At 41.4% G+C, this 15,479-nt stretch overlaps 1 protein-coding gene across 3 annotated transcripts in view; it reads right to left on the bottom strand.

The window, feature by feature from the left end:
• LOC311243582 (putative pleckstrin homology domain-containing family N member 1) overlaps positions 1-12,580 on the bottom strand; it is a 41,496-nt gene extending 28,916 nt beyond the window's left edge. For all 3 annotated transcript variants that reach the window (XM_084332862.1, XM_084332861.1, XM_084332863.1), the window contains exons 1-4: positions 12,081-12,580; positions 8,908-9,007; positions 6,317-6,463; positions 3,713-3,799 (exon numbers count right to left, since the gene is read on the bottom strand). In XM_084332862.1, the coding sequence (XP_084188988.1) occupies positions 3,713-3,799; positions 6,317-6,463; positions 8,908-9,007; positions 12,081-12,175 (429 nt within the window). In that variant the 5' untranslated portion in view covers positions 12,176-12,580. The remainder of the gene's footprint in view (positions 1-3,712; positions 3,800-6,316; positions 6,464-8,907; positions 9,008-12,080) is intronic.
• Positions 12,581-15,479: the final 2,899 nt, after the last annotated feature.

Genomic DNA, 15,479 nt, shown 5'->3' with positions numbered 1-15,479 from the left:
CAGGTCAAGCAGTAGTCTGACCAGTTTGTTTTGAGATGTTTGTAATTTAGTTTTTAGTGCCTTTGAGGTGCTTTGGTACCATGAGGTGCAAGCATAGTCGTAGTACCCTTGAATGAGTGCTCCTGCCAGAGTCTTCAGGGTATTCTTGTTTACCAGAGAGGAGATCCGGTACAAGAATCGAGTTCGGTGGTTGACTTTTTTTATTACATTGGATGCCATTTTGTCACAGGAAAGATTAGCCTCTAGGATGGAACCAGGTAGGTAATTTCATCTTTCCTTGTGACAATATTGTCACCCACTGTAACTGAGAAGCCGTCGGTCTTGCTGAGTTTGTTATTTGAACCGAAGAGAATGGACTCTGTTTTGCCCATGTGTAACGATATGTGTTTGTTATCGGCGAGCCATATGCAGATTTTGCCTAGTTCCGAGCTGAGGGTTTTTTCAACCTGTAACTTGTTCTTGTCAGAGACCAGGAGGGCTGAATCGTCCGCAAACAGGAACAAGTTGCAGTCACAAGCTGACGACATGTCATTTGCATAAATTAGGAACAGTAGCGGTCCTAGTATGCTTCCTTGTGGAACACCACAGCTCACTGGGAGGGGGGGGGGATAGGGTACCGTTTACCTCCACCATCTGTTCTCTCCCCTCCAGGTAGGATTGTATCCAGCTCACTGATAGACTATCAAAACCAATTGCTTTTAGCTTGTCAATCAGAATGGTGTGATTGACAGTGTCGAAGGCCTTTTGTAGGTCCAGCATGACCATGCCGCAGTATTTGCACGCGTCCACCTCTTGTTTGATGTGGTCGTTCAAATAGAGAAGGCATGTGTCAGTGGAGTGGGATGTTCTGAAGCCAGATTGGAATTCGTAGATTAGCGAGGTACTTTTCGACCTGTTCGTATACTATTTTTTCCATGACTTTCGAGATGGAGGTAAGGATAGAAACAGGGCGGTAGTTGCCTGGGTCTAATTTGCTGCCCTTTTTGTGCAGGGGTGTTACTCTCGCAATTTTGAAGTCCTTGGGGACGTGTCCCTGTTTTATGGAGAGGTTTATTATGTGTTAGGGTTAGAGTCTCTGAGGAATTTGGAGGGGATGTTGTCATGGCCAGTGGCCTTGTTCGGTTGGAGGGCGCTCAGTTTTTTGAGTACCTCATCTGTAGTTACCATTTCCAGTTTGAAGTCGTCTTTGTGGACCCCTAGGTTCTTGTAGAATGCTACTATGTGTTCTACCCCATAATGCCCTGAGTGGGAGGGTAGTTTGTTTACCAGTGTTGTGGCTATGTTTGTGAAGAAAGTGTTTAAGTAATTGGCTACATCCAGCTTGTCTGTGATGAGCGTGTTGTCCATCTTTATGTTTATGTTTGAGAATCTGGTTTTAAGTTTTTTACTGCAGCCTAGTTGATTATTGAGTAATTTCCAAAGTTCACGTGGTTTGTTTTTGTTTTCCTCAGTTTTGTCATTGATGAAATTATTTTGAGCAGTTTTGATCATGGAGTTTACGTCATTTCTTAGTCTGTTTCTTTCTAGTTTGAGTTCAGTCACGTGGGCTTGGAGTTCACTGCTCGTGCTTTTGGTAAGCTTTGACTGACTTTTACGAGAAAAAAAATGGTCTCTGGCTTTAATAGCGGTCAGTATTTCAGTGTGCATCCACGGCTCAGCGCGATTTTTTACCCTGGTGGTTCTTAGGGGGGCCATGTTGTTTAGTATTGTTGAAAATTTGGTTTTGAAGCCAAGCCATGTTTCTTCAACCAGTGTACCATTGAGCTCATCTGACCTGAGAACTGCTGCTGAGAACATTGTTATCCATGATAGCTGGTGCCACAAAAATGCCATTTGATTCTGCAGAAGAAATTAAATCACTACTATGACAATGTTCCTGGTGGTAATCAACATGACCTGTAAGTGAGGGGGAAATTATATGCTGGTCGCTTCAAAATCGCTGAACCCACCCATCATGAGTTCATGAACAGTCAACCATGAACATTGGCTGCTCTTGTGTGACGTTCCCCAGCATGCGTCCATTTTTTTAAATCTATTTATTGACATTTTACATTTAACAACGTGACCCCTCTGTTAAGAGTAAAGGTAAAAGGGGCGGTTAGGTGGTCGAGCGGAGATTGCGTTCGTCACCAGCCCCGGAGCTGTGAGCTTGGTTCGCCTGTTCGAATCCAGCTCACAGCTCCGGGGTTGTCACCAGCTTGGCTGGCCGTCTGCACTGATACAATTGGCTGTATCAGAGGGTGGGAGAAGCTGGCGGGGTGGGTCCGGGTCGTTGTAAACAGCGACTCCTACAGTTCGGTCGGGGCGCCTGCTAAGCGCGGATTGGACGTGAGGGGGATAGTGTGGTCCTCCCACACGCTACGCCCTCTCAATGAGAATCCGCGCTGCCAGGTGAAAAGAAGCGGTGATTGGCTGGACGTGTGTCGGAGGAAGCACGTGGTAGCCTCCACTCTCCCAAATGATCTGACTGTGGGGGGTAAAGCGCAGCGACCAGGAAGGGACTGGGAATTGGCATACGACTAACATTGGGATGGGAGAAAATCGGAGGAAAATGGAGGGGGAAAAAGACCAATAATAATAATAAAAAAAAAAGAGTAAAGGTAAAATGTCCTCAGTTGTGTTATTATGTGCTATATATATATCAATGTGTTCTCTGTATATATCATAAGTGCAGTAATGTTGTTGTAACACTATGGGGCGCTCTAACTAAAGGTAGAGTTGCACATCTGTTCCACGTACTGAGCCTATAAAAGAGGTGTGTCCACCTGCTCTCTCTCTCTCTCTCTCATCCTCTCAGCTGCACCTTGAAGTAGCAGGTGCAAGGCTGCAACAATGTTTATGACCTATGTGAAATAAACCAAGCCAAAAAGGCTAAAGAGTTCATCGTCTCTCATTGATTCCTTTCCTCCGAATGCAACGCAAAGATAAGCTGCAGACTGCAGTCATTATCTTAACACCCTCCCGTCCTACCCATTCCAGTCATGAAATGCATATTTTTCTTATTACCCGTAAGAGTAAACTTTTACTAATTGAACTGATTGTTAAGCCATATAACATGAGATGTAGGTCTGGGCCTTCTTCAGTTTAATGAGATATGGCGACATGCCAGGAGCATTGCAAAAGCTATCACATTGTGGCCTGTAGTATGGCAACGGATCAGACAGTATTCTCCGGTTTTACCCCAGATAAGGCAGTAATGGTTGAGTATAAATAGCCGTATCTTATGCCTCAGTCAGAAAACTGACCACAGCCTCTGGGAATTAATACACCAGGAAGGCTGCAGGTCTCCATGTGAAACAGGATAGCTGGTGGTACTGGTCACAATTATTACAGGTATGAACATTTGGTATATAAAATACAAGGGGGGTTCTACAATGGCACTTAAATTAACAAATTAATTTAACAAAATGCTTGCTAGCATTTTAGCAGTCCATTGAAAACCAGTTAGTAGTTGAACGCTGCTAGCACAAGATAGCACAAGTTAGCGGTATCCAAAGGTTTTAGGGAAGAATGCTAAACATGTAAACAAACTGTTTCAATGTTCACTGAAGGACATGTAGAAACGTTTCCCCCCAGTAAAGTGACAGATGCCTAGCAAAGAAAAACAACACTCAAAAACGGATTCAAAATGTCAAGATGTCATCCATTAAGTCAACATTTAACATAAGATTTACAGCTGACGGTCACGTAAATTACACACAGCAGACCTCACCTCGTAATTAAAGTCGTAGCGAGAGTGGTCCAGAGACAGGATCAACAGATGGAACGAGAACAACACGAGAAAGTGTTCGCTAGTTTCCTGTGGGAACAAATTAACACAAATAAAACAGGAGCCTCTTACTCCAAGGCAAGTAAAAATTCAAAAAATAAATACATTAGGGATGTGTGATACTGTACTCATGTACTACTAATGTTGAATGTTAAAATGTTTATTATATTTACATTATTTTTACTTAAAATGTCAGCAACATCATCATGTTGTGTATTTAATTTGTTAGTCAGAAAGTGAGGAACATCTGATGGTAACAAAACATGTTTTCAAAGTCATTGTAGAACTGTAATGGCATTATTAAAGGTGATATAGATAGCCACTAGATGTCACACTAGAGAACCAGCATGTAATTTATCCAATCAGGTGCCTTCCACGTGGGGCAATGGGAAGTAGGTAGGGGGCATGCAACAGGTAAACAACAACATTAATTTTGGACCCGCCAAAATGTTTTAAATGATAAATTCATTAATCAAAAATTATTGGGGGGGGGAGCAATTATTTTATTCCACACCTTTATAAAGGCGGTGTATGTATTTTTTTTTATTATTACTCTACTTAAAATTGTATCTATAGCACCTTTAAGTATGTACGTAAGTACATAATGTCTGTAAGTACTTATATCAGTACTCGGTATCGGCAAGTACCAAAATGTAAATACTTGTACTTCGGGATATCCATAAATAAATCAATGAATGCAGCCTTCAAGCCATAAGGACAGCTAATGTCCAGGCATGTGTCCATCAAGCATGTCCAAATAAGTTGTAGGTTAAAGGTTTTTCATGTGAAGCATTGACCTATTTTAGTGTTTCCTATATGCTCATAAGTTAAGAAAACATCCATAATGCATCGAGGTGATGGCACTGGGCAGAACCAATCAATGCACAACCTGCAACACTTGCACTACGGCACATGGTCCATGATTTGTTTCTGCGAAGCCTCCATTAACAACTCCTTCTAAAGGACACCTGAAAAAGTGTTTTTTGACAAATTGGATATTGTTAGCCGATGTTAGCAACATACAAATCAGTGGGGACTGGAAAACATTTTGAAGTCCTTTCAAACAACGAAAATAGTTCATTCTTACTATATCAGGCTACTTAGTAGGCTACATTACAACAGCTTCTATGTGATTTGGAAATGCATTGTTTCAATCCCCTACTTTTATCAACATTGGTAGCTAACGTTAACAGGCTACCAATTACTAAAAAACATAAGGTGTGACAGCTTTGGCTTATTTGGATGTTAGTTAGTGCGCTAGGCTCAGAAAAATCCTAAACGTTCCATTATCTGTAAATTGTCAAATTAATATTCTACTGATTTACTATACAGTGGGCCTCTGGGTTCTGTATGAGGAGAAAAATAATCCAACCACTAAAGCCCATATAAACCTGCCATATCAGTACCAACACCTCAATACACATCACCTGCAAAGACAGGGAGAATGGAGAGCTCTTTCATGTGTAGATGCGCAGTCTGCAACTTTGCAGAGAAGCGAAGCATGATGATGTGTAGATTATTTGTATTGTTTTTTTATGGTCTTGGAGGCATGTGTGCATTTGTGTAGAACTAGTCACCAGAGTGCATCTGTGGTCGAACCTATTATGGTCCAATGTGATTTTATTTTACCTTTATTTTACCAGGTAGTCACTTGAGATCAAAGATCTCTTTTTCGAGCAAGACCTGGCCATTTAGCTTCAGCAGACACAGGAAGCTGAGTAAGCATTGACATGTCTTGAAAGAATATAAGCTGCCGTCTTGGAATTCCTGGTAAATATCAATAGTTCAAGTTCAAGTTCAAGTTTCTTTATTAGTTGTCATACAGAAGTACAGAATACTTTTATACAAAATGCTTCTTTCTGTTTCGCTCCAGAGACTGTGCTAGGCAAAAATAGATAATAAAATAAGTATAGCAGTATAAAATAGAAGTCAAGTACGTAGACAAAAATGTTCAGTATATACATATATACAATGCTCTATGTAGAGTAGAAGTAACTGAGTTACCATACAATATACTATACAGTGCAAAGCAGAAGTGGGATGAGGTACAATTTAGGTACCATATAATTTACAGTAAGGTGTAATGAGGTATGGGTTGTAGTGCAAATTCTTTACCGATAAATATAAAGTGTGCTTAGGTGTACTAAAGTGGTTAAAGTGGGTGCTGCTGCAGTGAGTTGTATGTTTAAAGTGAGTGTGTGCGTGTGGATGTGTGTGCTGTGAGTGCATTTGATGGTTGTTACATAGTGTTATTGTTCGTTGTGTTCGTTGTGCGCTTATTGCCAATTTGCATATTCATAGATCCTTGCATTCTCAATGAGGGTAGAGAGATGCTGACATTAGAGAGACATTAGCAGTAGTGTATTGAACAATTTGGTGGAAAACCCATAATAACCCATAATGAATTGTTATTCAATAGAGATTTCGTAAGGGTTTAAAAATACATCTAGAGGGGATCTTTAATACATGTAGCTTATTCACTGCTAAGTGAAGGACAGTTGTTTGTAAAGGATAAGAGTTGAGATACAGTGTAGTGTGATGTGTTACCTGTGTGTAAGTGTTATAGAGAGACACTAGAGAAGAGCAGACTATCTCTCCATACATGTGAGCCGGCTGGCCCTCCCAGTCCCTGATCGGCTGCTGGGAGTAGATCCTGTGGTGTAACTCGTCCCTGCTCCTGCCCCACAGCACCACCTAGAGGCAGTCCACACAATGGATAGTTGTCAACTACTTTTCCACCATTGATTGATTGATTGATTGAAAACTTTATTAACATATTGCAGAATGGGTACAATACAGTACAGCTCAATACACACAATTGTTAAGGGGATGCAGACCAGAGAAAGACTTTCGTCTTGTTTACATCAGGGTCCCCCATTTTCAATTCATCAGGACATATATGACATACATGACATACAGATAGTCAGTACTGCTACATCTATACATTTATGACATACCAGATTTGCAAATACAGTACTGTTTGTGATACAGAAGGAGTCAAGAAAAGGGAGTATATACATTTGACGTAGAAACTGTACATTGGAGGAGGTTGGGTGGGGGGGGTTGGGTACATTGGGATATTGACAACCATACTGGGTAATTTACATTGGAGGTGGTTGGGGGGGGGGGGGGGGGGGGGGCACACTGTATAAACAAGTAAAACTGTACATTGAGGGGGGGGGGGGGAGGAGACACTGTACAAACAAACACAATTGTACATTGGACTATTGACAAAACCATACTAGGTAAATGACTGTACATTGGAGGGGGTTGGGTTAGGATATTTACAGGGGCCAGTGTTGAATTGCAGTCTCCCGTAGGTGTCCCTTGAGAGAGGTTTTGAAAGTGGGTAGTGATCCACATTCCTTTACAGCTTTGGGTAGGGCGTTCCACATTGATGTGGCATAATTGCGAAACGTGTTTAGTCCCTTATTTGAGCCGAATCTGGGTTTAACATGATTTGTGGAGCTCCCTCTGGTGTTGTGATCGTGGTATTCACTGACCTTTGGGAAGTATTTTGACATGTACATGGGTACCTTGGTCGTGTAGTGTATCTTGTAGACCAGGCCCATTGCAAGTTGCTGTACTCTGTCGTCTACTCTAAGCCATCCTAGGTTGTCAAAGTGGGCAGGGGTGAGGTGGGTTCTAGGAGTAAGGTCAAGCAGTAGTCTGACCAGTTTGTTTTGAGATGTTTGTAATTTTGTTTTTAGCGCCTTTGAGGTGCTTTGGTACCATGAGGTGCAAGCATAGTCGTAGTACCCCTGAATGAGTGCTCCTGCCAGAGTCTTCAGGGTATTCTTGTTTACCAGAGAGGAGATCCGGTACAAGAATCGAGTTCGTTGGTTGACTTTTTTTATTACATTGGATGCCATTTTGTCACAGGAGAGATTAGCCTCTAGGATGGAACCCAGGTAGGTAATTTCATCTTTCCTTGTGACAATATTGTCACCCACTGTAACTGAGAAGCCGTCGGTCTTGCTGAGTTTGTTATTTGAACCGAAGAGAATGGACTCTGTTTTGCCCATGTGTAATGATAGTTTGTTATCAGCGAGCCATATGCAGATTCTGCCTAGTTCCGAGCTGAGGGTTTTTTCAACCTGTAACTTGTTCTTGTCAGAGACCAGCAGGGCTGAGTCGTCCGCAAACAGGAACAAGTTGCAGTCACAAGCTGACGACATGTCATTTGCATAAATTAGGAACAGTAGCGGTCCTAGTATGCTTCCTTGTGGAACACCACAGCTCACTGTGAGGGGGGGGGGATAGGGTACCGTTTACCTCCACCATCTGTTCCCTCCCCTCAAGGTAGGATTGCATCCAGCTCAAAAAGGAGGCCAACATAGTAGACACTTCATGGGAAAATGTACGGTAAAATCTGTTTCAAACCGTTTCAAATGTCCCATAATTGATTAAAAACACAATTGAATACACACAATTTTAAACAACAATTGTTACCTGATAATCAATGCCCAATGAAATAGAAATGTCACTTTTATGTGAGACAGCTGTTATTTTCCATTTAGTGAGTTTTACTTTTATAGCAGCCACCAGTAGATGACAGTATCCACAGATGGTGGATACTCTTCTATAACTCTAAAAATCACAACTCTTTCCCTTCCTTTTTTAGCAATACATCTACATAATGCTGTGCCACATCGATGTAGGGCTCACAAGTGCACCACGAATGCTCGCCCTGTCGTCCATGGCGTGCCATTTCATCGTCCTATTTCCCTAAACATGTCCCGCTCTAACCGTAGAAATCCCAATTTCCATATTAGCTTCAGCGTGTTCTTTTCTCATAAGGGTTATTTTGAGTTTGAACCATATTCATGCAATAAACGAGGGCATGTATTATCTCTCACCTGTGTCATGGAAATGACTGCAGTGTGCGCACAGAGCATGACTCATCCCAACACAAATAATAGCACTCAGTGGAAACTGTTGATGTTGAAGTCAGCTGGTAGCAGAAGGTCCCGCCACTCTCTGCTGTGACACGTGCAAAACGCTCATTTGTTTTTTTGCTCAAACTGAGCGGCCCGCAACTCAACACCCCCTGTGATATTTCAGAATTGTCTACACTTACTGTATATCTGTGCCCGTTTATATTTGTCACACACAGACACACGCTTTCATCCACTGACCTCTTGTTCAAGGTGTCGCACTGAGGGATTGCGTGAGGGTGGCTCGTCTCTCCCAGTCTTCACTGACAACTGAAGTCTAGTTTCTCCAAGATTCCAGAGCCTGAAAATACCATGCACTGCATTAGTATATTGGATCAGATCACAGTAAAAGCATAGAGCAATAGTGAAGCATAATGTATTGTGCGGTGGTGGAAAAAGTACAGTATGATCAATCTAATTCAATCTAGCCAGTGGTATGAATAATATGATGTGTATGAGATAGATAGATAGATAGATAGATAGATAGATAGATAGATAGATAGATAGATAGATAGATAGATAGATAGATAGATAGATAGATAGATAGATAGATAGATAGATAGATAGATAGATATATAGATAGATAGATAGATAGATAGATAGATAGATAGATAGATAGATAGATAGATAGATAGATAGATAGATAGATAGATAGATAGATAGATAGATAGATAGATAGATAGATAGATAGATGGATGGATGGATAGATAGATAGATTATTAGATGATTAGAAAAACAAAATTACAAACATCTCAAAACAAACTGGTCAGACTACTGCTTGACCTTACTCCTAGAAGCCACCTCACCCCTGCCCACTTTGACAACCTAGGATGGCTTAGAGTAGACGACAGAGTACAGCAACTTGCAATGGGCCTGGTCTACAAGATACACTACACGACTAAGGTACCCATGTACATGTCAAAATACTTCCCAAAGGTCAGTGAATACCACGATCACAACACCAGAGGGAGCTCCACAAATCATGTTAAACCCAGATTCGGCTCAAACAAGGGACTAAATACGTTTCGCAATTATGCCACATCAATGTGGAACACCCTACCCAAAGCTGTAAAGGAATGTGAATCACTACCCACTTTCAAAACCACTCTCAAAGAACACCTACGGGAGACTGCAATTCGAAACTGGCCCCTGTAAATGTCCTAACCCAACCCCCTCCAATGTACAGTAAATTACCTAACCCAAGAATACACAAGACCCTCCTTTTGGAACCAAGTATGGTTTCGTCAATATTCCAATGTACAGTTTTGCTTGTACAGTTGTACAGTTTCCCCCACCCACCCACCCCTCCTACCAAACCCCCACCCACCTCCAATGTACAGTCCCCCCCCACCCCACCTACCCAACCTCCTCCAATGTACAGTTTCTACGTCAAATGTATATACTCTCTTCTCTACTCTTTTTGTATCACAAACAGTACTGTATTTGCAAATCTGGTATGTCATAAATGTATAGATGTAGCAGTACTGTCTATCTGTATGTTGTGTGTATGTCATATATGTTATGATGAATTGAAAATGGGGGACCCTGATGTAAACAAGACGAAAGTCTTTCTCTGGTCTGCATCCCCTTAACAATTGTATGTATTGAGCTGTACTGTACTGTACCCATTCTGCAATCTGTTAATAAAGTTTTCAATCAATCAATAGATAGATAGATAGATAGATAGATAGATAGATAGATAGATAGATAGATAGATAGATAGATAGATAGATAGATAGATAGATAGATAGATAGATAGATAGATAGATAAATGTACAGTGTGTACAGTGTTGTTATGCATTGTTATTTTACAGTGTTATATGGATAAACTATAGGTTGGATATAAGTAGTATAATGAAAGTAGGTATGAATACAGTGTGATGCAGATTTATGACATCATAAATCTAAATTAAAAACATGCTGAGGCACTGGAAACCTAATATAATCCTAGAAAATACTTTGAACAGCGAAACTAACTTTTCAGGTATATAGAGATTACTTTCTCCCAGTTTCAGATTTCTCTCCCAAAACCTCAAAGAGTACTTTTAACAACACTTCACAATCTGGATACATTTGAGCAAATAAATGTCCGATTTTAGTCCCAGTAACATATGTCCCTCTCCTTAGCCCCCCTAGCTAACAGTGGCCAGACATAATCAGATTAGTGTGGCTACTAGCATGTCACAGGCACACCCACACTATCTGACCCCCCTAGATGGGTGTTGACACAGCTCATAGAGCCACATTTGTTCCCTAGTCTATCTACTACATGCATTTTTGCATGACTGTGTGTTGTTATTATTATTATTAGTAGTAGTAGTAGTAGTAGTAGTAGTAGTAGTAGTAGTAGTAGTAGTAGTAGTAGTAGTAGTAGTAGTAGTAGTAGTAGTAGTAGTAGTAGTAGTATTGCATGTGTGCTTGTGGGTAGATGTACACGTGTTTTCCTTACATATGACAATAATACATGTGTTATTGATGGTTGATTGCTTGGCTTGTTAAGGACCCATAAGGACTGCATTGTGATTAGCCTCTCAGATAATCCTCCACTCTTATAAAGAGTGGGGTCCTCCTTCACCTCCGCCCGTTCTATATTAACCCCTTCAGCCCTTGTCTGGACAGAAGGAACAGGCACAGGGGCCATTGTCTTGTAATTAGTGCAACAATAATTATCCTCCCGTCTCCTAATCACATTAGTGCAGCATCACTGAGTTATTAAGTTCATGTTGAGCAAACAGGGCTTAATTAGAGTTTTTCCGCCATATTGTGCTGTTGGGTGCTGGTTGGGTGTCACTGGAGATCATATGGAAGCTGTCTGTTTTTCTAATTTTCGTCTAAAAAGAAAATTAGAATAAAACAAATATTATAGTAAACAGTCATACAGATGTACAGTTCCTGGAAACATACAGTATACAATTCAATAGGCCTATAGCAGTCATTTAGCCGCAGATAAGTTTAATTCCCAATGTGAAAGAAAATGTCAAAGAAAGCCACAAATAACACTGTAGCTAAAGGTTGCTGAGTTCTTTCCACTTATAAACACAATGTGATTATAGCGCTTCCTCTTGCAGTCTCATCAACAAACCAAACCACATGCTTTATCAGCACAGTATATTAAGCATTTGTATAGCCTTGATTGTTCAAACTTTTTTTAAATGCACATGCTTTTGGAAAGTCAATGATATCATGACAATAGCTGTCCAAGCGTGGTATATGACTAAAGTAATGCCATGTTAATAATGGCACATTACTCATTATCACAGTCATATATATTCCCTGCAGTCTGCAGCTTTTCCAACTATCGTGGTAAAACAAATTTAACAGTCTACAAAACACTTTATTACATTCAACTGCATTCATCTGATATGTCGCCTTACCCTAAATTGTCCCCGGAAAGTTCCATGAGCTCGATCTCATCAGGACCCACCTCGTCGATCCCAGAATGCCTTTGGGTCATACTGCAGCACCCCATGGCTGAAAGAGTCCGCTTTGTGCAGCCTTGGAGTCCCAGACAGTCCCCTGTAGCTTCACCTCTCAGTCACACCGAGCACCATCTGCCTCGGTACTCATCCCTGCCAATTCTGTGCCACAGTTAAACCAAAGAGATGTAATATAGAACAGGGGTGGGCTGGAGAAGGAGGGGGTTGCCGCTAAGCTCTTGTTCCCCTTTTAGCGGTATTCCCTTGGAACTCACCCCTCAAAAGTGTGTCCAAGCTATCAGAGTGGAATTGAAGATAAGAATGTTAAGAAACGCTTTGTGGAGTTGCGGTGCACTTGTTCCTTCCTTCCTGTCAGTCTGCTGAGTGCAGAGGACCGTGGAGCTTCCTCAGTCAGAGTTTTTCAGATAAAAACCCAAGCCGCGAACTTGCCGTTTGAATTTTTTTTTTTTTTTTACTTCTGTTTTGAAGAATAAAGATGGTGCCTAATGCAGCTCTCACAGAGGCAAACCTCCTTCGTGTTGTGAGAGAAACTGTGAATACTTCTCAAACTCACACCTCCCTCCCTGTAGCCCAACGAGACACGGATGAAACAATTCATTGCAGACCTGTTGAGAAAGATCCAACCATGTAGGCGATTGTTGAAGTAATGCCTCTGTTTACTGTACTGTTTACTGTGTGTAGTGTCAAGGCTCAAGGCAGGGCCAGATAATTATCTGTTACGTTGCTGAGGTTGCAGTCATAACAACAAACCACAACCACAGTAGAATGGCACCCTGCACTAATCTAGCTGGTTAGAATGAGAGCAATGTATCGGGTGATCATTTGTCTGTCTGCGAATGGTATTTGTGTTGTAAGTGTGTTTAGACTCCTGACACGCCTATCTTCTTTCTAGAACTATAGGCAAGCCCTGTCTGCTGTTTCAGGACAGTGAGGCAGCTCGATGTTCATGGACAGGATGCTTGCGCCTCATTTAGGACTTTGCTCGCACATACTTAGAGGCAGGTGCCCGAGCACAAAAACGGCATTTCCGCACCTAAAATCAATTGTTGGCACCTGTTTTAAGGGATAGTAACGGTAAACCAAAAAAAAAAAAAACATTAGTGAAAAAGGCACTTTATACCACAAAGTGATGGGGGCCCCCTTTGGACCTGATATGTGCACAGGCCTGGCTTTACTCCACAGATGCCATTGGGGGCATGTCTATGTTCCCCGGGTCCTATGTTCCCCGGTAGCGATAAAAAAAGGTCCTATGTTCCCCACTCCCGTTGCGGCTCCCGAAAAAGCGACCGAGTTGTGTGAGGGCCGACCATGTCAGCTTGCTTCATTTCTCTGTCATTACGGTAGTGTTCTCAAACGTACACGTGGACTCGAGCCACCCGAACAACTGCCTCTTTGAACTGCTGCGGTCAGGCAAGCGATACCGGAGTCTTAAGGCGAGCACAGAAAGACTCAGAAGAAGCTTCTATCCCCAGGCCATCAGGCTGCTAAACGAACAATAAACACTATGCAACAACCATCAAATGCACACAGCACACACACCCACACTCATTTAAACAAACAACATACTGCAGCACCCACTCTCCACACTTTAGATCACACAAACACACTTTATATTTATTGATAAAGGATTTGCACTACAACTCGTACACCTACTGTAAATTGTACCTAAATTGCACCTCATCCCATTTCTGCCTTGCACTATATAGTATTGTATATTAGTACACTGCATAGTATTGTATATTATATGGTAACTCAGTTACGTCTATTCTGCATCGAACATTGTACATATGTCTATACTGAACACTGTGACCTAATTTTTTTACTTCTAATTTACATGCTATACTATGTTATTTTATTTCATACTTATCTTGTCTTGCACAGTTTCTGGAGCGTAACAGTAAGAAGCATTTTGTATAAAAGTATTCTGTACTTCTGTATGACAACTATTAAAGAAACTTGAAACTTGACTAAAAAAAGGTCCTATGTTCCCCGCTACTCCCGAAAAAGCGACAGAGTTGTGTGAGGGTGTAGATATGGTGCAACATGTGTAATTGTGTAAGTGTGTGTGTGTGTGTGTTCTGGATGTAACAGTACTGTATATCTACTCCAGTGCCGTCTGACAGATTCGGCCATCAGACGCTGCTTGCTCGTAACAGAGATGTATATCTGTTATTTAGTTAGGCCTACTGGACATTTTCGTTGACATTTAAGTGGCAAGTGACGTCTTTTTCGTGCTTATTTGAGAAGGGTCCAGCTGCACAGCCGGAGAGCAATGCTCTCAGGGCCGCGCTGTGACTGCTGTTCTGTCACTCCCAGCCTAGTAGTGGGCCGGTCGGACCAACCTTTATTTTAATTTTTTATAAATCAATTATAACGAACATTACTGTTTTGCTTGTTTGTTTTTTAATCTGTTTATTACTTCATTGTTTTATTAAAATCATTTTTTAATTTATTTCATTTTTTTAAAATGTATGTTCGAAATAAATAAACGCATTCATTCATTCAAGATATTGTGTGAGCAAAAAAGAAAAGAAAAATACATGTTATGAAGTATAGTTAATTTACTATATGTATGTATGTATACATCCTCTGGCCTGTTTGTAGAACTTCCCTGTGTTGTTGACAAAGCTTAACCCTATTGATATGAAGTTGTCAAACCCTATTGATATGAAGTCTAATGGGGACATGAGAGGATGCCGTCATTTGCTGCTATGTTCATGGCCCTGAGAGCGTTGCTTGGTGCTGAAGTGTCATTCGTGTACTGCAGTGAAAGGGTTAATGTGTGCCTTGGTCATAAGATCTGCCTATCATTTATTTGTATTTCTACTGTCCCAGTTTTGATATATTATACATAAATAGGGGTGGCATTCCCGTCGCCGTGCATGGCGGTGTAAGTGGCATGGGGCTGTTTTGTGTTTTCCTTCGGTCATGGCGTGTATGCAGCAGGACCTGTCTGTCGCGGAGGTCTTTAATTGGCATGATGCAACACTCAATGTTAGCATGTGTGTGTGTGTGTGCCTAAAAGCACAGCAGAGAATTATGGCATCATTAACCGAACTCAGTCAAAGTTTTGGAAATCTACGAATTCCAATCTGGCTTCAGAACATCCCACTCCACTGACACATGCCTTCTCTATTTGAACGACCACATCAAGCAAGAGGTGGACGCGGGCAAATACTGCGGCATGGTCATGCTAGACCTACAAAAGGCCTTCGACACTGTCAATCACACCATTCTGATTGACAAGCTAAAAGCAATTGGTTTATCAGTGAGCTGGATACAATCCTACCTGGAGGGGAGAGAACAGATGGTGGAGGTAAACGGTACCCTATCCCC

The sequence above is a fragment of the Notolepis coatsorum genome (genome assembly GCF_963971535.1).
Source record: "Notolepis coatsorum genome assembly, chromosome: 17".
Lineage (NCBI taxonomy): Eukaryota > Metazoa > Chordata > Actinopteri > Aulopiformes > Paralepididae > Notolepis > Notolepis coatsorum.
Note: the sequence above shows the minus strand (reverse complement) of the source record. Positions and strands in the feature narration are given on the sequence as shown.